The sequence below is a fragment of the Pezoporus flaviventris genome, unplaced genomic scaffold (genome assembly GCF_033815535.1).
Source record: "Pezoporus flaviventris isolate CSIRO_AGI_PZ_B2104156 unplaced genomic scaffold, CSIRO_AGI_Pfla_v1 ptg000036l, whole genome shotgun sequence".
NCBI classification, from domain to species: Eukaryota; Metazoa; Chordata; class Aves; order Psittaciformes; family Psittacidae; genus Pezoporus; species Pezoporus flaviventris.
The window spans coordinates 4,619,668-4,643,834 of NW_026892584.1; the positions used below are offsets into that span (position 1 = coordinate 4,619,668).

Consider the following 24,167-nt stretch of genomic DNA (forward strand, 5'->3'; position numbering starts at 1 on the left):
GCTTGGCTTGTTTAATTGCAGCACATGTTTCACACTCATGAATAACTGGGCAATAGTGTCCATTGTTAAGTCCACCCCTCGATCACGGGCCCATCTATATGTTGCATCTCTGCCCTGATGGCCTGAAGTGTCATGGGCCCACCGGGCCAAAAATAATTCACCTTTATGTTGCCAATCCAAGTCCATCTGAGCCACTTCAATCTTAGCCGCTTTATCCACTTGTTGGTTGTTCTGGTGCTCCTCAGTGGCCCGACTCTTGGGTACATGGGCATCTACATGACGTACCTTCACCACCAGGTTCTGCACCTGGGCAGCAATATCTTTCCACAGTGCAGCAGCCCAGATGGGTTTACCTCTGTGTTGCCAGTTGCTCTGCTTCCATTGCTTCACCCACCCCCACAGGGCATTTGCCACCATCCATGAGTCAGTATAGAGATAAAGTACTGGCCACTTTTCTCGTTCAGCAATGTCCAGGGCCAGCTGGATGGTTTTCACCTCGGCAAACTGACTTGATTCACCCTCTCCTTCAGCAGTTTCTGCAACTTGTCGTCCAGGACTCCATACAGCTGCCTTCCATCTCCAATACTTTCCCACAATACGGCAAGAGCCATCAGTAAACAAGGCATACTGCTTTTCACTTTCTGACAGTTTATTATATGGTGGGGCCTCTTCAGCGCGCACCACCTCCTCCTTTGGTGACATTCCAAAATCTTTGCCCTCTGGCCAGTCCATGATGACTTCTAGAATGCCTGGATGACTGAGATTTCCTATTCGAGTTCGTTGTGTAATTAGTGCAGCCCATTTACTCCATGTAGCATCAGTTGCATGATGTGTAGAGGAGACCCTGCCTTTGAACATCCAGCCCAGCACGGGCAACCGGGGTGCCAGGAGGAGCTGTGCTTCAGTGCCAATCACTTCCGAAGCAGCTCGAACCCCTTCATAGGCTGCCAGTATCTCTTTCTCAGTTGGGGTATAGCTGGCCTCAGATCCTTTGTATCCCAGACTCCAAAAGATGAGGGGTCGACCTCGAGTCTCCCCTGGAGCTTTCTGCCAGAGGCTCCAGGTAGGACCGTTCTCCCCAGCTGCAGTGTACAGTACAGTTTTTACATCTGGCCCGGTCCGGACCGGTCCAAGGGCTACTGCATGAACTATCTCACGTTTAATTTGCTCAAAGGCTTGTTGTTGCTCAGGGCCCCATTTAAAATCATTCTTCTTCCGGGTCACATGATAGAGAGGGCTTACAATCGAACTGTAATTTGGGATGTGCATTCTCCAGAACCCCACTGCACCCAAGGAAGCTTGCGTTTCTTTCTTATTAGTTGGTGGAGACATTGCTGTTATCTTGTTGATCACATCTGTGGGGATCTGTCTACGTCCATCTTGCCATTTTATTCCCAAAAATTGAATCTCCTGTGCAGGTCCCTTGACCTTACTCCGTTTTATGGCAAAACCAGCTTTCAGCAGGATTTGGATTATTTTCCTCCCTTTCTCAAAGACTTCTTCCGCTGTATCGCCCCACACAATAATGTCATCAATGTATTGCAGGTGTTCTGGAGCTTGCCCCTGTTCCAGTGCAGTCTGGATCAGTCCATGGCAAATGGTAGGGCTGTGTTTCCACCCCTGGGGCAGTCGGTTCCAAGTGAACTGGACACCCCTCCAAGTAAAAGCAGACTGTGGCCTGCACTCTGCTGCCAAAGGAATTGACAAAAATGCATTGGCAATATCAATCGTGGCATACCACTTGGCTGCCTTTGACTCTAGTTCATACTGAAGCTCTAGCATGTCCGGTACGGCAGCACTCAATGGTGGTGTGACTTCATTCAGGCCACGATAGTCTACTGTTAGTCTCCATTCTCCGTTAGACTTTCACACTGGCCATATGGGGCTATTAAAGGGCGAGCAGGTCCTGCTGATCACCCCCTGACTCCCCAGTCTACGGATCAACTGATGGATGGGAATCAGGGAGTCTCGGTTGGTGCGATATTGCCGCCGGTGCACTGTTGTGGTCGCAGTTGGCACTTGTTGTTCTTCAACTTTCAGCAACCCCACAGCAGAGGGATCTTCTGAGAGACCAGGCAAGGTGGACAGCTGCTCAATTTCCTCAGTCTCTAAAGCAGCAATACCAAAAGCCCACCGGTACCCTTTTGGGTGTTTGAAGTACCCTCTCTTGAGGTAGTCTATGCTGAGGATGCATGGAGCCTCTGGACCAGTCACAATAGGGTGCTTTTGCCATTCCCTCCCAGTCAGGCTGATTTCAGCCTCCAGCACAGTCAACTCTTGGAATCCTCCTGTCACTCCAGAAATATAGATGGGTTCCACCCCTTGACAGCTTGATGGCATCAGGGTACACTGTGCACCGGTATCTACTAGAGCCTTATACTTCTGTGGGACTGATGTGCCAGGCCATCTGATCCACACAGTCCAGTAAATCCGATTGTCCCCTACCTCCACCTGGCTGGAGGCAGGGCCCCTCTAATGGTCGTCACAGCGTTGGACACTTAAGTAGTCGCGAAAGGGATTATTCTTCGTTATCACAGGAGCTGGAGTAAAATCAGCTCTTCCATTCCATCTGGGAAACTGCTCACCAGAGACTGAAGCCGTAGCTCTCATGGGACGATCAGTCTTGGCCCTTGCTCCCCTCTTCAGTTCACTCACCCGTTCCTCCAAAGCTGAAGTAGGTTTTCCATCCCACTTTGTCATGTCTTCTCCGTGATCCAGCAGGTAAAACCATAGGGTACCCCGTGGCATATACCTCCTGTATCTCCTCTCTCGAACAATAGGATGCCTTTTGTTAATAGCTGAGACGTGTGTTGGTACACGTGAGGAGCTGGATAAATCAGATAGATCGTCCCTCAATTGTTTGAGGTCCTGGGACAGTTTTTCCACAGCTGAGATGATGGAAGGGGTGAGATTGTCTTCGAACTCTCGGAGTTTATGAACCATTTCATCCACTGTTAGTGGTACTATGTCATTCCAGGTTACTGTCGCCAATGAATGGGCATATGATGACGGTGCATTCCGTGTAAGTTTTCGCCACATGGGTCGTGTACATTCAACTTCATCTGCATCTATGGGTGTACCCCCGTTATTCGGCTTGATGTGGTAGATCATCTCTACGATGGCTGATTCCCTCAGAGACCGGATGCCTTTGTCTATAGTAGTCCACTTGGCCGAACGACTCGTAACATCGTCCTTGTACGGAAACCTTTCTTTCACAGCTGCCAAGAGCTGCCTCCAAAGGCTGAGGGACTTTTTTCTCTCTTGCAATTGCTTTGTCAATTCCCCCTTCTCTAGCAAGTGATCCCAGCTGCTTGGCTTCTGTACCTTCTAGTTCCTGACCATCGGCCCCATTGTCCCAGCATAGGAGTAACCAGGTGATGATGTGCTCCCTTGGTTGACGGGTAAAATCTTTTCGCATATTCCGCAGCTGGGTTGAGGTCCGAGGTCGAGAAGTTACCTCTTCTTCTTCTTCTTCTTCTTCGTCATGTGATGATGACTCCTGATCAGATTCTGGACCGGGTGGTGAATTCATTGGTTCTTCATCTCTCTTCACCCTTTTTGCCTCCTTTTTGCTTGTTCTCTTGCATACAGGGGCAACCGATATTGGTACGAATTGGTCCTCTGGTTTGGCTGCAGTGATTATCACTGTGGTTTGAGTAGCAACTGTACTTGTTGCTGGGGGTGGTGTAGCTGCTGTGCTTGGAGCTGGGGTAACCACGCTGTCTGTTGCAGTTGAAGTTTGAGCAGCTGCTGTACTTGCCACTGGGGTAGCTGCTCTGTTCATTGAGGCCAAAGTTTGAGCAGCGACTGTACTTGTCGCTGGGGTTGGTGCAGCTGTTGTGCTCAGAGCTGGGGTAACCGCGCTGTCTGTTGCGGTTGAAGTTTGAGCAGCTGCTGTACTTGCCGCTGGGGTAGCTGTGCTGTTCATTGCAGCCAAAGTTTGAGTAGCGACTGTTGCTTTGCCCTCAGATCCGCCGACATTCTTTTCCTTTTGAAGGTGCTGGATAGTGTTGAACAAGGCCCTGTAAGCATAGGCCAAGCCCCAGCACGTTGCCATGATTTGTCCATCTCTGGTATGGCCAGAATGACCACACACCTCATTTAAGTGTTTTACTAATTCTTCTGGATTTTGCAGTTGTTCGGTAGTGAAATTCCAAAGTACTGGAGGGGCCCACTGACCTAGATACTTGCCCATACTATCCCACACACCCTGCCACTCATGGCTGTCCAGCCTCAGGGAAAATCTCTTGGTCCTCCTACATCGTTGTTTCACCCCAGACAAGACCCAAACCTGAGTCTGCTTAACTCTTGAAATCAGTAGTGGGCAAAACACACTCTGTTATGCGTGTTAGCATGGTGATTCCCATCACCATCAGCAAACAAGTCTCAACAGCATTAAAAGGCCATTCAAAAACTTCAAAACTCTCAAATGTAAATGGTCTGGGGGGACGACTGGGAGGGTAAAAGGATGTCTCCTTCACAGGTTGAGCACCTGAGAAGGAGAAAAAAGATGTGTAATTGCTAAGCACCTCCATCATATACCTCCCAAAGTATAAAGGTGGTGACCACACTGGGAACATAAGCCAGATCAGTTTCATGATCAATGATTCTATTGTATTACAAGTCATTACCATAAAGTACAATGGGACAAAAACCTTAGCCCAAGCCCCACACTTGAAAAACACTAATACAGCAAATACCGGATGGAAGTAAGATACGATATCCTGAAACTGTGAGATCAAGAGGAACAACCTTGAGAGCCAATAAATCAGCATTGCGACGAGTGACTATCAATCCAGTCAGATCTGTTCTTATCTCAACCCCTCGTGCCCCACGTTGGGCGCCAAAAAGAACTGTCGTGGTTTAAACCCAGTCAGGTAACTTGTTCACTCACTCCCAGTGAGTGGTGCCGAGCTGACAACAATCGAGGTCCGTGTCCCCCCCCTACCGGTGCTCTCCCTTTCCCCGCTCCCGGAGGAACAGGGAGGAGGATCGAATGAGTGCAACTCCTACGGGTTGAGACAACAACAGTCCAGCAACCAATGTACAACACAAATCACCACCGCTACTATCAACTACAACAATGATAAGGGAAAATAACAAGGGAAAAGAATACGATACCACCGGCCAAGAAACGAGTTCCACCCGGAAGCCCGTGTCCTTCCAGGTAACTCCCAGTTACCCCCCACCCCGGGCATGACGTGCTGTGGTATGGAATACCTCCTTGGCCAGCCCGGGTCAGGCGCCCCATCTCTGCTTCCTCACAGCTTCCCCTCTTCCCTGGCAGAGCATGAGCCTCACAAAGTCCTTGGTCAGGGTAAACATCACTTAGCAACAACTGAAAACATCGGCTTCACCAACACTGTTCTCAGGCTGGAAGTCAAAACACAGCACTGCACCAGCTAACACAAAGGAAAAACATGACTGCTACTGCTGAACCCAGGACAGGAGTCCAAGAAGCCCTGGGTTCTGCCTAAATTGTCAGAGTGGAAGAATTTGTATTTTGTGATTGAAGGCTGAGTTTAAAAAGAGTAAAGCGAGTCTAGATAACACTATTATTACAGATGTCAGTGATACCCAACTTACTGCTGTCAGTTGCTACCAAATGCAAAGTTGCTAAACTGAAGTACAAAGATAGGAATAGGGAAATAAATGATGCTGTAGACAAATGTTCATTGCAGACCAAGCAGGATAATTGACTTGTGATGGAGCTGTACTGGCATAGTCCATCAATATTTTGTCTCGTACAAAGATATTCATTGACTGGTTTGTCTGGCCAACTTTCCTGTACTGCTACAAATTTTTTTCTTTCAGTGTAAGTGTATACTCTTTTCCCCGTTCAAATACCTGGTGTTACATTTTCTAATTTTCAAAAGGGTTCGCTTGGGCTAGCCTCCTTTACTGTTATGGCTGGGGAAGTACTTACATGCTGGCCAACATTTCAGTTAGCTTTCAGAGAGGCTTAGAAGCCTGAAGAGGCAGTCTGGGGTTTGAGCTTCATTGGCAGAACTTACTCAAGGTTCTGTTAGTGCTGGATTTGGGTGTGTTTGAGTCCCTGTGGTTTTTACTGTTTCTATGGAGTACCAATTGGTGGAAAGGAAAATGTCACCCTGCCTTTTGGTGGTACAGTTACCTGCCTTCTCTCTTGAATACTGTATCTTGCTTTTAAGTAATTAAAAAGAAACCAACAAACCAATACAAACCTTAAGACAAATCATCTACTTCTGCTGTTAAGATACCGAAATGTACATTCAAGATACTTCAAGGTTTAATTGTTCACAGGTGTATGCTTCAGAGTAGTGAGTCCTGGTATCTGCCGGGCTTTCTGCAGGCAGGCAAGATAACCCTAGTGGGATGATCAGTTATAGAGGGTGACTGCATGCTACAGCATGAGCCACAGCATTTGCCACTTCATCCTTTCACTGGATGATAAGTACTTGAAATTTTAGTATGTTAATTAACAGGTGCCTTATTATTCCTGATACTGGTCATGCTAATGTTGAATTTCTGTCTTGAGACTATCAAAAGAAAATAATCTTACTCGGTACAGAAGTCTCTGTCTACTAGGAATGGAAGAGATCAATCTGTTGTATGCCTTCTCTCAAATCAGCGGGATTTCATATTGAGAGGAATTTGGCTTTTTAGCGTGTTTCCAAAAGTGTGTTTAGAATGTAAGCTGAAGAGAAGAAAGCAGCATGGACATGTTGAGCTACGGGGTGAGTTTCTGATGCTGCCCCCGATACAGAAGCTAATTCTGGGTAGGGTGTACTCCGGCACGGTGTGTTGCGGTGGCAGCAGCGGGGGTCGGTGGGTGGTACCGGGGATCGCTGGGGTGGAGGCGAGCGACAACGCGCTCTTCAGAAATAACCTCCCAGCAGCAGGGTGGGGGCACACCAGCGGGCTAAAAGACAAACGCGTTGTAATAGGAGGTGGTCGCAGACTCCGTTGAGCCAAGGGCACGTCTCCGTCTTCACCGCTCCAGGCAATGGATGACTTTCCGCGTGAGCATCTATTTTAACGATACCGGCTGCGCTCCCTAGCCATGCAGCGGAGCGTGCACCCGGCAGCAATCGGGAACCACCTCCTGCCGCTTCCCATACAGGGTGGAAATTCTTTGCAGCCCGCTATGGTAATAGGCAGGGAGGGAAGGAGGGAAGAGCGTGCGCGAGGAGCAGGTGGGGCCATACGGCTCTCGCAGCAGCCGGAGCGGGCCGCCCATTGGAGGAGGGCGCTGTCATTCCGCGGCCGAGCAGCCCCGCCCGCCGGCTGCCGGCTCCCGGGTCTGATTGCGGAGCGCTGCCCGGCCGTGATGGGCAGTGGCGGTGGCGGCGCGGGGAACAAAGTTTGCGGTACTCCGGCCCCGCGCTGCCCGCGGCCCTGATGCCCGCGGCGGGAGGCGGCGCCTGAAGGCAGCGGGGCGCTGTGCTGGGCTGCTGCCGGCGCGGCTCTCGCAAAGTTTCAGCTATTTTAATGTCCTAAAGCCCAGGATTCTAATTATCAGCCCTCCCTACCCCCACCTCTCCTTCTAGGTAGGCGACAAATATTTCTATTCTGTGGATTAGAGAACTTTTTTGCATGGAAATTTACTGACTTCCGAGTGGTCTCCATTTCGGGGAAAGGAGGGAAAGGATTTATTTTCATCGCAGTTTATTTTTGTTTTCTGGATCACAGGTTTTTTTGGAGCTATATGGAGGGATCTCAGGATGGTGTGCACCAGGAAAACCAAAACTTTAGTGTCCACTTGCGTGATTTTGAGTGGAATGACTAACATCGTCTGCCTGCTGTACGTGGGCTGGGTCACCAACTACATTGCCAGTGTTTATGTGAAAGTGCAGGAGCCGATCTCAGAAAAAAAGTTAGAGGAAGACAAAGGGGACACTTTAAGGATTATAGAAAGGCTGGACCATTTGGAAAATGTCATCAAGCAGCACATCCAAGGTACCACTTTACCCCGCTTGCTTTCCCTCCCCTCCCTAGCACTCCGCTTGCGGTCTCCATCGCACCCCCCACCGCGCTTGTTGTGCCTACGGGTGACTTTCCAGTCGCGCGGGGAGAGCCATGCTTCAGCCCGGAAGAGCCGGGGGCTGTGCGGAGGCTGCGGTGCGTGTGGGAGTGCCAGCGGTCCCTGCCCGGTGCCTGGCGAGAGGGGCGGCTGGGGGCGATGACCTGCCCCGCTCCCCTCCCTCCTTCTCCTCTTCCTTCTCCTCTCTTGGCGGCCTTTGCAGGGGGCGGGAAGTCGCGTGTCCGTCGTCCCCCCCAGAGGAGAGGGGTCTGTGGGCGCCGGGGTGCCGGGGCGAGCCGGGCGGCGGAGGGCTTCGGGGCGGCCCGGCCCGACCGAGCAGCCGGGCGCCGGGCTGGGGTCGGCCTGGTGCTGTAATAAACCTGACCCCAGCTGCGTGCCTGGCTGTGTCTTGAAGTAGGGGGTCCGCGTGGAGGGCGAAGGGCAGGGAGCTTCTTCCCAGCTTGCTGTTACCGTCTTTGTTTTGTGTTTGTTGTTTTTCTTTTCCAAAATGGGTTGCTGTGAGGGGAATTTTTGTTCTTCTCCGCCAGTAAGCCAGACTGCTAATCCGTGCTGAGAGTCTGTGTGCTGTCCGCGTGTGTTTAAGGTTTTCCCTTAGTGCTGCTGTAGTGCTGGGAGCCACTTGGAATTATAACTGGGGCAGTCTCTCGTTTGTGTAATGCCTTTTTTTAATTTGATCTCCTTTTAACGGGGCTGTGGGAAAAGGGTTGAAGTGGGTAAGTGGTGTGGGAGAATATGATTACTTCCTGGGAGTCTGGGATTTTACATGACTTTGCTGGGTGATCTTTGGTGACTTCCTTTATATTTTCATCACTGGTGTAGCGTCATGTAGTCATTCCATCGGTCTGCTAAGTGGGTTGGGTAGTAAGAAGGTTGAGGGTGTGGGTAGGTTCTACCCTCAGATCTCTCAAAATTTAAAGGGACCATATACCGTTACTTCTGCATAACCTCTACTGTTTGTTCACATCTTAGTTCTAGTCTCCCAAATCTGAAAAGGGAGAGCAAACCATCTGGCAATGGATACCTATCACCAGAGCAAAAAACTCTCGCTTCCAGGCTGTTTCGGCCAACTTGTCTTCTGAAAATATGAAGGAAGGTGGAGCAGGCTAATCCTGTGTGAATTTGGCATCCTCAGCTTATCAATACTCATAGGTTTGCATTGCTATTAAAGCCCAGCTACTTTCCTGTGACTTGTGTTAATATTTTTTTTAAATATGACACATCAGCATTCAGTTTGCATATGCCTTCATTTCTCAGATAGTCTTGTCATCTTGGGTAAATTAGTGAAATACTACTTTTTTTTTTTTTTCCTGGAGGATGAGTTACATACAGGAGCTTCTGCAAATTTAAAGTTCTCTCCTGCAGTCCTTAAGTTTCTTCTTGATTCCTGAAATGGATTTTAAGACTGAAATATATTTTTGTCTGTGTGCCATTGGAGTGCACTGTGGAAGCATGTTTGAAGGCAGGGATTTTTCAAAAGGTACTGTTAAAAGTTAGATATGTGAAGTTGATTGACTTTCCATATGAGGATGGAGCATAACTCCTTTGAGTTTGTTGGTGTGAAGTTCAAATACTCCTTTTTTCAGGGAAAATAACAATGTCCATATTGGCATGTTTCTTTGGTCAGTGGTTCTTCTCTTGTAGTAGCAGAGAAAGGTATACTTAAATCAGAGGAGAGTATAGCATGGATTAGAGCATGAAATTTTTGTGACTAGGCGTAAACAAAACCAGAAGATGTTTTCTTTGAATAACATCTATATGAAAGTTGAAAGTCTTCTAAAAATAATCAAGTGAACAGTTAGAAGTACTGAAATGTATTTAAGGGAAAAAAAATAAACTTTATGAAGTTCTCATCCCTTAGTAAAACCACTTACTTTTAAAGATAAATAAATGTTTATCAAATCATTACCCCAGAGTGGATTTTCCATGCTTTTACTTGCCAAATTGTAATACCTGGGGCTCACAAGGAATTTCTGTGTCAGAGATCGCTGAATAAGATATTATTTTAATCAGATTTTGCTTAGCACTGTGGGATGCTGTGTATTCTCGGTCATGGTGCAAAACTCATTTGAAGTCTTTGGAAGGAATATCCCAAACTGGATGGGATTAAGAAGAGTTTAAAGGTCAGTTTTGAGATTCATTGCCACAGATTGGGTAAAACAGCTCCATAATGGTTCTGGCCAGTGTTCTAAGGGCTACCCGTAGTTTGCTATTATTGGACCACTTTTTTATGTTGGAGAAAAGTGTCAATAACTCTGATGTTCTGCAATGGTGAATGGGCATGAAATTAGCATGGGTAATAGAATTGCATTCCATAGGATATCCTGCAAAAACCAGAAAGCTTTATTTTATGCTGTATTTTACACATGGGGTTATGCTAATATTTAATTTTGTTTTCTCATTGAATTGTTTGAGATGCTGTCTGGGAATTCCTTTAGCATATAAATGGCAGTCTTGTACTATTTTATTAAGTGTCCTGGAAATGAGAAGGAATAAGAGGTGCTTTCATATAAAAGGCTTTTCAAAGTATGTTTTTGAAAAGACATTTTCATAGCAAGAAAAGTAATAGATTGAAAAGAGATTTACAGATAAGAGAAGTTCATAGAGAATGAAAGTATGCGTGGCTTGTATTTGGAAAGAACAGCGTGGAAAGGGAAGTATTGGTACTGGTATTGGCCAAGAATGAAAAAGTCTGAATGCACAAGTATGTACCTGCCGTATTGCATATCTTACTTTGGTATGTGTTCCCACTTCTGCAAACGTTGAAAGATAGTAATTTCACTGCACTCTTCTGGGTACTGGAAATGGAATAAGAGCATGTGTGCCTGCTCTGCCTGTATGATCCTTCTCTGCTTCCTTCTTTCCTCGTGTTATTTAGGTAGTTTTATCTATGGGTGTGCTGTGCAAGAGTCTGCATCTGTATAGTGACTTGTGTGGTAGGCAGTTTGGGGCAGGATTGGCAGTACTGCAGTCTAGATGGGCACTGTGGACCACAGAAAGAAATATTATTTGTAGTGGAAGCATGATGCTGGATCTTGAGCTTAAAGCCTGGGAATTGTGAATTCTTGGCTTCTGGCCTGTCACCATTTGCAGGATGGTTTTGGTCAAATCACTTTACCTTTTTACAGTGATGATGACCTGCATGCTTTTTTTGTGGCAGTGTGTTGTGGTGGTTGGGGTAGTGTTAACATCTCAGTGCTACCTGGCTAGTACTAGAGATTCTCCCCACCCCAAATCTTTAGTAGGAGGCATATGTCTAGCAGGCAACCCCCTGAGAGAAGCTTAGTTTCGGCTTCCTTTTGAGTTTGCAAATAAGAGGAAATATTTGTTGAGATAAATTATGTGCGTGAATAGTATGTTCTGTTGAGTTCACAAGGCACACACTGGTTCAGAGGACCTGAAACACTCTCATTTTATTCAAATCAACACAAGAGTGCTTCAGACAGACCACAGCACGGCATTCTTCTTAATAATGCACTGTGCATTGGCTCTGTCACTACAAAACTGCCCTGAGTTGCATGTGCAGTTGGAAGATTATGTGAGCAGGGAGGATACTCTTAGACAGTTAGTTAGCTTGTAACAATGACAAGACACAAACACTGGCAAGAAGGGAGCAATTTATTGTTTTCTGCAGCATGTCTTTCAGTTGCCAGAGGTTATGAGTCGAGCCTTCTTCTTGAAAAGCTATGCTATGGGTAAACTGATACCACTTGAAAAACCTCATGCATGGCATCTTATTGTGCAGTGGCATTTATTATTTTTCAGCCTTCCTAGTTTTAGTCAGATGATGTTTGCATTCCAGCAATATTTTAAAATATTATGGACTATGTAGTCTATGAAATGAACTTGCTTCCCCCTGGCCCCCTTGGTACCTAAACAGAAATAATAGATTACATGCAGTGACTAGACGGAGTAGATCTAAGTTAAAGTTGTAAACACACAGTTCATTTCTGGACCAGCTGAATTCTTAGTTAAGATCAGTGGATGACTACTAAGGCATCTGTACTAAGACGTTGGTCGCTCATCTTTGCAAGCTACTGCCTCTGTGGTCATAAATGGTTGGTCACTGTGTAGGCTAATTTGGCAAATTTGTAAGAGAGGAGATGTATGTTATATCTCAGCCTGCTTCTTGGAATGATTTGCTCTGTGGATTCACTTATGTTAGCTGTCCCATAGCTGGATATCTAATCACCCTCTGCAGTCAGTTAAGGGAGACAGATCTCCAGTATGTGATTCATTCCCTGTGTCTTGGATCAGGTGTTAGGGTAGAATTTGTTTTCAGAAATTGCGTATTTTGAGTTTGGGAACTGTGTCAACCCAGATATTTAATTTTAGCTATCTAAAGGTTTGGGTAAGTAAATTCTGTGTTTAGACAGAATTTATTTATTGATCTCAAACATGAAGAAGAAATGTACTATATAAATTCTGGTTTGTGATAGTTACCCTCTGCAGCCTGGCTAGCTAGCCGAGTTCCACAAAGTCAGGCTCACTAGGATTCACATGGCCACTCCACCATGTCTCTTACTCTTGTGGTACTTTCCTTTTGGGAATAATTAGTTGTTAAATTCTCCCAGCTTATTTCCCTCAAGCTCAAAAGCAATTTGACATGTTTATAATTTGCTTCAGTGTATTTATTTTATTGAGAAACAAATCAGCAGTAGACATTAGCCCTGGGAACTCAGCTTTTGCTCTGCTACAGAGGGCCCTATATTCACAGGCTCTGTACAAGCAAAGAGACCTGCTGTTCCAATGTAACTAATTGCAAGAGAAGGAGCTACTTGGGTATGTAAGACATGCAGGATTAATCCCATTATTTTTTCTCTTTAGCCTGTGACTTCTCAAGTCATTCTAGATTGCTGCATGTCAGTGCAGATTAATTTGAATTTAACTTTCGTGTTCTTCCATGCTCAGGAATGGGTGTACTAAAGACGGCCTTAATACAGTGATTTCAGCTAGAAGACTTAAATTGCTGCAGAATTTCAAGCATTGCTGGAGGTGCAGGTACTTCAAGGACTGTCTACTGAAGGCATTATGATGTTGGTTATGTTGGCTACAACTTGATAATTTATTACTGCTATTATTAAAGTTAACTTTTTTGTGCTTTTAAAATCTTGACTCCTCATCTAATGAGAATCCCCCCCTCTGCTGTCAGCTCGATTGCTCTCTAGTAATTCTTCAGGTTTATACAATGGGAATAGCATGCCAGTAGCTTTTTCCCTTTTTTTTTTTTTTTTTTTTTTTTTTTTTAGATTGTGTCTTTTGAGCCAGAAACAAGAAAAAGTTTTATTTGGCTGTGAAGTGAGAGTGAACAGTGGCTTTGTAGTTGGGAAAGGAATTGACCTGGATTCTGTTTCCTTCAATCTAGACAATCTCTGTAGCCTTTAACAAAAGGTTTAAACATGAATTGGGAGCAGAGGCTGGAAACTGTGACTTCTCTGCCCTTTGCAAGTTCTCTTACTGCTAAGCTAGAGAATTTTGCCTCTTTTCTCTGAAAAAGTTCATTTTATTTGACATTTGTTATCTTGGTATAATGGCACAGCTTCAGTGGAACGAGCAGATTGTGTGCTACAGTCTTTGAGCAGATGATTCATGTTTTGTGCAGAGATGGAGATAACTGTTCTGCTTACGGGCCTGGACGCCGCTTGGTGCTGCATTTCTGCTGCTCGGTGTCACTTTGGAAAATGTTGCTCAGGTTGTTGTAAGCAGCCTGCAGCTGTGCAGAGGTGCAAACTTGGGGCTTTTCACTTTCTGCTAGACCATCACGCCCATTTTAGTACTAATGAGTGATCTGATCTGCATGACCAAAATAGAGATAAATACAGGTGAAAAGAAACATAAACCAAGCTCTACACGTAGGTGCTGGGAATTGTGCATTATGCGTGAGATCAGCTTGGTCCCAGTGTCATGCTCTCTCATGGCAATACCTGCTTTTGTAGTCCAATGTAAAAAACATTCTTCCACTTGGGCATGGGTTGATTGTGACCTGCTCATCAACTGGTGTGCATACAAGGGCAAGTGAAGAGAGCAATGGGAGGTGTGGCTTCTTTCAGGCCCTAAAACTGAAAAGAGCCTTTGCTCAGAGGAGTCTGGTGCTGAGTTTGTGGTAGGTCTGTCCTTGTTTACTGGGTCAGAAAAAGATGGCTGGATCTGTACATAAGGTACACTGCCTGTGTTTCTAGAACAAATGCAGGAGTGTTATTGTACACTGAGTTCAAGACTATGTTTTGAGAAGTGTGCAGATATGCTATCTGCATAACAACATTGTTTCTGTTTTTGTCAAAAATTTTCTCTGCTCAACTGGTGTTTTGTAACCAAGGTGCTATTTTAACATGATGTCCTGAGTTTCCTGAGGCAAAGGCAGAGATTTTCAGGCATTAAACCGTGACCGTAATCATTGCAGCTCTCCGACATCTCCTCTCCTTGGCTTTGAAAATGAACAAATGAGAATATTCTAATTTCTTTTACATAATATGGAGATGGAAGGTCCAAGTTGCTACCTTGTAATTCTCTGCCTTTAAAATCCCAGAATGTGTCTTCTCAAGTCCCTAATGGATTCTTACTATATTATCTACTTAAACTGTATGATTTTTAAAATTGTATTATTTGTGTGAAAGTAGCACTGTGGCAGCTAGCCACAGTGATCAGTGCTGTACAAATGTGTAGTGGAACCCTTGACTTGGAGATCTTAGTCTCCATGGGTAAAACCTGCAGGAGCTGGGCAGAAGAAAGGGATATAGCGAATTGGTACGGTCAAGTTTATACAGACTGTTGGTGGCAGGTTTGACTCACTGCCAGAGTTGCTCTGATCAATCAGAAGGTTTCTCTTCTCCCATCAGTAATAGCCCAGAGTGTGTGAATGCTGCAGTAGGCAAACACTGCAGTGTCATGTAGTAGCCACATCGGTTCTCCACTGTAGATCTTGGCCTCAGTGGTATGGATTTGAGACTGACAGCTCTGAAGTATGAGATTAGATATCTCCCACAATATGCATGTTATAATTAGCACATCTTCTGTACCAAGTAATTGCCTAATTCTCTGCCTGTATCTTCATGATCTCAGAGACCTTGTGTCAGTAATGTCGGCAGGGGTGTAGAAATCCTATTGAGGTTTTGCCAGTTCCTACCTCCTAAATCTAAACCCTTATTTTAAATGTGAATGTTTGAATTTTCCTTTTATTAGAGCTGTCACAGGTGATCTCTGAGAAAAGAGGATTTCTATAAGCAGCTTTCTGAAGAATATAAGAAAAAGAGTAGTTCTGTGGTAGGTTGTTTGTTTTTTTGTTTTTTTTTTTTTTCTTTATAGATAGGTTATTCTAGTCTTCATTTTAGAGAGATAATGTAGATTTGTAGATGGTGTTATTTGCCCATATGTAATCTGGATCTAGGTAGAGATCTATTTCATGGATCATCTAGTGAATTACCTGTCCCTGCTTTCATGGTGGATTTAATTCCTTTGAAGCTTTTCTTTCTGCATCAAGTCATGACTTGCCAAACTTGTCAATTTTTCTTTTACCTACAGCAAGTTTGGCATGCCATAGGTAAAAGAAAAATTGACAGATAAGCTTTTCCAGCACAGCAGACTCTGTGAGTTTGTATCCATCCATTATGGGATTATCATTGTAATCAAGTTATGGTTAGAGGAAACACCTTTAGGGATTTCTCCATGTATAGAATAAGGTGGGCTTGCAGAAGAGAGCAGAGAATAGTTTTAAAAATAACTTTGTTCCATTTGTTTGTGTCTCTCTGAGGTATTTATAATTTTACCAGCTGTGTATTGCATGATTACATGATGCGAGCATTTCCCTCTTCTACTTGTGCTAACAGGAATATTTTAAGTTGCTCAAGTGAAGGGTGGGGGAGTAGTATGCTGTAATTGCTATGGTATTTCTGATTAGAAGACATGCTCACTTCATGTGTAACAATTTGCAGGATGAAGAGTGTTAGGGAGGAAAGAAAGAAAAAAAGCTAAAGGCTGCATAAGCATACCTGGATGTTTTATCCCTTTTTAATTAATATGAAACTACAGTTACTGAGTGGAAGCTATTGAGCTGCTACTGGTGTCGCTGAAACTGGTAACTAATGCTACTGAGTTTTTTTCTATGCAGTGGAAAGAAGCAGCACACCATTTCTGGTTCTGTCTGAAAGCCTTTTGCTTTCTTATTCCTCTCAAAAAACGTTTCACACTGAGTAAGTTATTACAAGTATTTCTTACTAATTAAAGCCCATTCTATCAGTCACAAACACAAGACTTAGATCTATTTGATTTAGTTTATATAGGTCTTTTAAAAAGTGTAGTATCTTCTCTGAAGTAAGAAGTATTTGGCATGCATACAGTCAGAATATCAAGCATATTTTGTTGTTGTTGGCCTGCAGTATTATCATGTATTGTGATTTTGATCTTGGTTTTTCAGGAGGTGGTAGAGTTAGTACTCTGTGACTTTACAGCATGATGTCAGCCATAAAGTATTATGACATAATTAAACTTGGATGTCATTGAATGAGGTATTTCAAGCTTGTGTTTAGCTAATATTTTCACATGCTTGTAAAGTCATATAAATTTAAAATGAATTTCAAACTGTTTGACATAAAACAAGCAAACCAACAATAGAACAGTCCCTTGCAAGTTCCAAAGGGATGTCTAAAGCTGTACATAAATCCAGGAAAACCACGGAATTGATGCTCTACAAGCAGCAAGGCCAGAAAGAGCAGTAGGAAAATGACAGCATAAGACCTTTCTGGATAGATCATTCCCACTGGCAGCTTTCATTACTCTTGCTTTCATTGCTTTTGGTATAGAAGCATTTTAATCTCATTGATTTATTATTATATTTCATATAAATGCAGTTCTGTCAACATACATGAGTTTTTTCAGCTTATGTCTTTCAGACATGAAAAAAGTTTAAAAGCTTTTTCATAATGCTAATTCTAGTCTATTTTCATTTAAATACTGAGGAAAAAAATTGCATGTAAATGAATATGGAAATATATATAAATATTTAAGATATATAAAAATATTAGCTGTATTGTAATAATATCTCTCTATACATATGTATGTAAGTGTTTTTGATGGTTACACTAATGATCCATATGTCTTGTTTTGAAGGTGGGAAGGGTCTTTTCACCATTGCCTTCTACGGCCTGATGTGGAAGAGTTTGTAAATGATGCTCCAACCAATGAAGCAAGAACGTGATCACTTCAAACTTGTTTCCATAATATCTCAGGATGGTGGCAACAGGAAGAGACTCCTGCAGTCTGGAAATACAAAGGACAGAAGTATTGCCTGAAGTGTGTTAGAATCCGGTTTTCAGACAGTTGTTAGTGCATTCTCCAGTAATTGAGCAATAGTTGATGGCTAGAGTGAGCACTGCACATTTCATCATTTACTAGTGGAGACAGTTTTCAGGATGATTGACGGCTAGAGGAGCAGGTAGGATACTGGATCATAGAGTGAAGGGGGAACCACACTACTGTTTTCTTATTTGAAGGAGTAGGCAAAGGCAAAGCTTTCTGCATTACAGCTTCTAGCTCTTGAGGGTAGATTTTTTAATTGTTCAGCCCTGGATCATCTTTTCATAATTAAGAAATAAGGTGCTGTTGGAGAATTTTTAAATTTAAAAAAGAGTAAGACGTTGCTGTGAGGATACCTGGAGACTTGAAAACACGTAATTGAATGTCGTAATGTGTGAAACATTCCTTGGCTCCTTGCAGTCACAACATGTCAATATGTTTTTGTCTACTTGACAATATGTAGGAAATGCCTTTGATTTTGCAAAATTGCATGTAATTTCTCAACATTTCTTTTGATTCTATTGATTAAAGCTTTTCTGCCTTGCCTAGAGACATTAAATAGCAAACCATCTGCTAAAACCAGACTGGCAACATTCCTGAAAATTAACATTTAAAAAAATAACTTCTAAATATACTTCAAAGAATGTTCCTATTTGTGTTTTGAGATGAATAGGAAAACAAGATCTTTTTTCATTATCTGGCAAAAGGTTGCAGTACCTGGTCCAGTACCGGTATTTTCTTCATACTGTGAAGAAAGGGACAATGACTGTGGAAAAAAAAGCACAAAGATACCAGCTGTTAGTGCAACAGTGTCATTGCAAACGCTGTCCCACGTGGCTGCGTGTTTACCACCTGTATCAGTTACACAGGAATTGATAGCTAATCAGCCCAAAGTCCCCTATGTGCTGCTGCCAGCAGTGAAACATGCTGATGGAAGTCGCTAGCTCTTTGGATGCAAGTGTAGGTTATAGAGTAATGCCCATTCCCCCCAGTTTTGTTAGTACAGTGAGGTGGAAATATAAACTGGCATGATCATGGAGAGGGATTTTTTCCTTTTTTTTCTTTTTTAATTATACTTTGTTGTACTCACCAATTATTTTCTGATTACGCTTTGTTATTATCTTTGCATGAGCAGCTTTTAGTCTGTGAGTGGCTGTGCTGAAATGGAGAACGTGTTTATCTGAATAAGAACTTCCAGTATGTTTGCAGTGTTGGGACAACAATAAACTCTTGGCGTGTTAAGACAAAATGCTTCTGCATTTAACCTAGCTTTTGGGGGTGGTTTTCTAGGTAGGAATGCCATGTAACTTCCATAAAGTGTCAATTAGCTGCCCTTGGGAAAGCAGGATTATACTGTGTATGGAATGGAAGATAATTCCAGATATTTGCTTCTCCAGCAATTGGATACCTGTATTAACTGTGGAGTTAAGGCAAATTTTAAATAGTAAAGCCATCTATGCAGGTCCTGTGCATTTGCACCCTTTCTGCTACTAAAAAGATAGGAGGTCTTTATGTGCAAGTGAGAACAAGGAATTCCTTGTAAGGGCTGCTTTCCCTTACATTAGAAACCTGAAGATACTGATAGATAATACTTTTTTTTTAATTTCATTCTTTCCACTTAACAGAAGGTCCTTGAACTGAGTTCTCAGTCAGTGTGAATATGCTCAAAGTTGTTGATCTAAATTCTTTTCTCTGTTGGACTCGCATAAATTGCTGTCAGCACTGTGCTGCAGTAATTCATACATCTGAGGTACTTTGGGACTCCACTGAGTGGAGCGATGTGTGCAGAACAGTATAGAAAGCAATAACTCATTTGCCCTCTCCCCTCTGCTGCCTCAGAATTCTGTCCTGGATATCCACAGGCCATGTCGGGATCGAGAAGGATGCCTCTTATTTGTCTTAGATCTATGCAGTTACTTTTCTGGTATCACAACTGGGTTGGAAGCACAGAGAAGGGGATGGGAAATAAGAATCAAAGTATCCACAAGTATAAAAGGTAATGTAATTATTAAAGGGGTTATGTGAAATACTGTATCATATTGCAGGCAGTGGTGAATACTTAGCAGTGTGTTCTCTGCTGTCTATTTTTAAAAGTTGTGTTTAGCTAGCACCCGGATAGCCAGGCCATTCTTGCCTGTCACTGTGTATCCATATAACTGTCTGCCTGTTTTTATAATGAACATACTGCAGAAATTGTGACAGTTTTAGCCTCAATGGCAAGTTATGACGGTGCAAGGTATGACAGAAAAATAACAATGTAGGTTGTAGCAGCTTAGCTTTGCTATGTTAATCTAATGAAAAAAGCATATTCCTTTTTTAAAAAATAGTGTATCTCTTTACTCTTTATTTAATGTTGGTGCTACAGATTTGTGAAGAGTAACTTTGAATTTGCCTTTCTCATCTTGATGAAAACAGATGTTACTTTCTCCTAACTTCTCAACACCTGGAATGGCAAAATTCCCCAAGCTCATTCATTGTCCAACAAGCAGGGGTTATTCGAGCAATTTAACTCCAAGGGACAGTTCAACACAGGGTGGGGAAAAAAAATACCCTCTTCACTGAATTTTGAATAAACTCAAGAGAAATCCTACTTATTTCATCAGAATAAGTAGCTGTGTCTTTTAGATTAAAAAAAAAAGGTAATTTGATGAAGTCATACTTGTCCCGTTCTTCAGTAAACGAATATTTTCTCAAGGCTCAAGTTCGAACATGATAAACCATAGGTTTTTGTTGCTTCTTAAGAAGGATGATAAACAAAAGCTCCCTCTCTGTGTGGTGTTTCTTCTCACTGAACTGCACACCTGTATAAATACAGTGCTTGAGTCATTCCCACTTAACTGCAGAGAACAGTGGAAGCAGTGAGATGGAGATTAGCCCTCTTAAGGTAAACTGATGGGACATTCAACAGCTCTGGCATGGCTTAAACACTGTTGTTACAACCCCTTTCCTGCAATGTCTGGAACCTGCAGTCACCTCAATGTGAGGAGCACCAGGAGTGGAAAGCCCTGGCTGAAGAAACTTCGTATTAAAATTTCACATCTTGCAGTTCAGACTTCCCAAGGAGAAGTTGTATATCCTCCTTGTGAGGACAAGTGAAAGTATCAATCGTGATTATTTATCTTTAGGAAAATTGAGATGTGAGCATGGTGTTTTGGCAGCATAACTTTTCCAGGCACTGTGCTCAGTATGTTTTCAAGGTATCTCATATCTAACAGTGTTAGAACTTGCCTTAGCAGCTCCAAATCCAAAATATAAACTAAAATGGCAATTACAGTTTGTATTGAAATTTAAGTAGTTTAAAACACTGCAGCAGTGCCGTGTGGCAGGATGTGCTTATGGCCCAGTGAAGAGCATGGCGACTTCCTTTTTATTTTTATCTCTGTATTAACCCTGCTCTTTAAACATTCATAATAATTTAAGAGTTTTCGGTTAGTGAGCTTTGCATAAAAGTAGGTAGGAAAAGGTAAGTTCAGTCATGGGGTGTCTCTTACGAACATGTAGAGTTCCCATGCTGCCTATCTCTTTGGAAAAAACGGAAAGAACCCAGAAGTAATGGTTAACCATTGCCAGTAGTGGCAGACTTCTGCCATGGGACTGGAGACTCCTCTTGAAGAACCTCATCAAAGGGACAGTGATCTTGCTGCAGTACTGACTTCTAGTAGACTGTCCTTCTGCAACTTTGTGTTCAAGTTAATTCTACTTCTTCAACATACTTCCTTTCTTTAGGATTACCTTCAGATTTGAGTTTTCCTTCTTCCAAGATAGCTAAGAGCCTGTTCAGTTCACAGTTTCTATGTATAGAACAAACAGGCTGTATGTATAGATAGGCTCTTTTTTTTTTTGGTAGGTTCTCTGATATAGTAAAAAAAGTCTAAATACTCTGAAGCTTTGGTAACATAAATGTCTGCCCCCTCTTTCTTCGTCTGCTCTTCTTTGCCGTGCAGAGTAACTGTGTGCTGCTTAACCAGACTTGCTTGTATTCTTAAAAGGGAGAAAAGGGCAGGTGGACATGGGCTCATCTGGAGCTTACTGTGTGTGCCAGTTAGTGCAGTTGCCCCTCTCCCCTTCTTACCTTTATGGAGGATGGACTTGTGCACACATCAACAAAATAGTTGACTTCATTGTCACACCCTGGCTTATGTGTATATGGCTCTTTGCAGTTGTGCAGATTAAGCTCAGAATGTGTGTTATTTGTGGTTTTAGTTAAAAATTTAAACTGCCGTTTCTTGTGTGCTTGAAGGTAAGGTTAGGCTCCTTATGTTCTTGTTATAATGCATTTTCCATAAGTCTGGAAGGAGATGGTTTCTCCACCATACTTCCTTTCTGCTTCCTTAAGAATACCATTGGATCCCTCAGTCTTGAAGCTGCATGCAGACTTCTTGCAACAAATACTCCGAGGTCTGAATGCAGGTTGTTTTCTCAGTTGTTTGGTGTATGCAACTTCTTGAATGCCTTTATTTATGTATACATTTTAGATTCGCTTTTGACTGTCATGACGCGATTTATAGCTGCCTTTTTCACCTGATACAAAAAGTACAATCAAATCAGTAGACAGTGTGGGTAAAACACTTCAAATTAGAAATGATGCCAGAACTGGTGGCTGTCAGAGGAGCAGGCTTTCAGTATGGTTTTAAAAAACTTATAAATCCCATTTCAGTAGGTTCCTTTAGATATGCTTGGAAAATTTCTTCCATACGTGACTTTGCAGCCTCAACTGCTTAAGCTCCTTTAATGCATGTTACCTTCCTTAAAAAAAAAAAAAAAAATTAATCTCTTAAATTGCTTAAGATATGCCTCAGAATTTTCCCACATGCGCTACTGGTGTTACAGTTCAGATGAGAGAGACCCCAGGAGTTACACTATTTGCAGTACTTTTCTTCCATATCTTATTTATGTGTGTTGTATATAAATATATTTGTAGATAGTCCATAATATTTAAAAAAAAAAAGCAGAAAAGCTTAAAATTATTGCAAGGATGTTGATGCTTCCTTGAACAGCAGTGGTGATACGGAATATTAGATTGCACTGCTGTCTGTTTAGCAACACCACATTGAACTTTCTCTTTATAGACAGATGTTTGTTTTTTCTTTAATTAAATCAGTCAGGAGTAGATGTGTCACTCCAGTAGGAGAGGAGTGATTTCCCTGGCACAGAAGGTGGGCTTTTGCGTGTGAATGCAATGGCTGTCAGTAGCCTAGTTTGTGCACTGTTAGCCGAACTGTACTTTCTGCACTCAGTAGTGCTTAAATCTACATGGCTGTGTTTCTCCAGAGCACAGGGGCTGACAGTTGTACTAAATATTGTTCCTTTCTAATACAAATTCAGAGCTGTGCCAGCAGTATAATTCTGTTGTGTTAGTGGAGCTGCTTCTGCTTGTGGGCAGTTTACATTCAGCACTTATTTGCTGACTTCACGTATAATCTTTTTATCTCAGATTTGAAAGTGTTAAGTGCACTATATCACTATTCTATGCAGTCATTCCTAATAAGAGAACAAGAGGTAAAAGACCAACTAATATACATTCTGGGGAATTTACACAATAAAGTTAGCATGTAATTGCTTAAAATCATTATTAGTAATAGTTGCATTAAATGGAGGGATCAAATACTTACTGGGTTGTCTCGTAACCTTTCTATCTCTTACTTCTGAATCTGAATTAAGAAAGCAATGTTTTGTTTATCAGTCTACTTTTCTGGTAACTTTGGAATCTAGTAGTCAAAGTGATGGGAATCAAAGGTTAAAAATCTTGGAAATAATTGTATCCTCATGAACCTCCCACAGGTAGTAGGGGGAGACTCTTTAGGTATGTTGCTTTGCCAATTGAAAAGCTCCATTTATTGATATTCACTGTCAGAGAATGTGCATAGAAAAGAGCACCTGCCCACCCATGGTAGTTTCCTAAACATTGGAAAATTTTTAGAAGAGCTCACATAACCTTTAGAAGTAAGTCCAAAAAAGCTGGCTTTATCAATTCTTGTGCATAATGATCTGAGTTATTCAATTGTGCCCTAGGTCCTTTCTAAGCTTCCTGAAAAGAATTCCTGTGCAGAACATGGCCTTTCCATTCTCCTGACTGCAACTTCCTGGTTTGTACTGCTGCGCATGTGCTTTTTTTTTTATCAGCTAAACTGAGTTCTGATTGCAGATGGCTGAAAAACTGGGACACACCAAAATTAGCAGCAGTATTAATAAATGAGACAGAAAGCGTACTTCTCTATTTTCGTGCATTGTTTAGAATATCTTTGGAGCTGATCATCCATTTTCCGCAGCTTCAGCTTTCCTTTGACAGTGAAGGGATCATGGTTTTTCAAAGATCGTGATTAAGTAGTACAGTAGTTGCTGAAATCAAGCATTTCTGAAAGTGGGACAGCGAAACATGAAGCTGGGTTCTTGTTTTCAGGAGCCCAGTGCCCAGTTTGAAACAATGTAATGTAAAAGTAAGTGAAATCTGGATGGGAAATTCCCAGGTTGTATGTGGAAGCTGGCAGCGTCAGTGGGAAGGGGTGTGCTTTTGACAGGCTTTGGGCTTAATTTTCACAAGTTTGGAAATGTCAAAACGTCTACTGTCCCTGTGACACTTGGTATGTACATAGTGTGGAGGGAGAAACGTTTTCTGTGTAAGATGCAGAAAATGAATCATTCTGTGCAGAAATGCTTGTGAAGTCCTCATGAGTATTTCTGTGTGTGACTGTATATATCTGTAATTTCTATGTGTGGCTATGTATATAAAAACACACATTTAACAGTTGTGAAACTTCATAAGACCTAATTTGAAGAAAAAACCCCTTCAGATACGTTGTTGAGTGCAACGTTACTGAAGTAAATTCAGTAATTTTGCAGTCAGGTCTGCAAAATATTT

General features: G+C 42.7%; 1 protein-coding gene across 4 annotated transcripts in view; it reads left to right on the forward strand.

Moving 5' to 3' along the window:
- Nucleotides 1-7,250: 7,250 nt before the first annotated feature.
- Nucleotides 7,251-24,167, forward strand: part of GALNT18 (polypeptide N-acetylgalactosaminyltransferase 18) — a 242,486-nt gene continuing 225,569 nt past the window's right edge. For all 4 annotated transcript variants that reach the window (XM_061462916.1, XM_061462919.1, XM_061462917.1 and 1 more), the window contains exon 1: nt 7,251-7,938. In XM_061462916.1, coding sequence (XP_061318900.1) covers nt 7,704-7,938 — 235 coding nt within the window. In that variant the 5' untranslated portion in view covers nt 7,251-7,703. The remainder of the gene's footprint in view (nt 7,939-24,167) is intronic.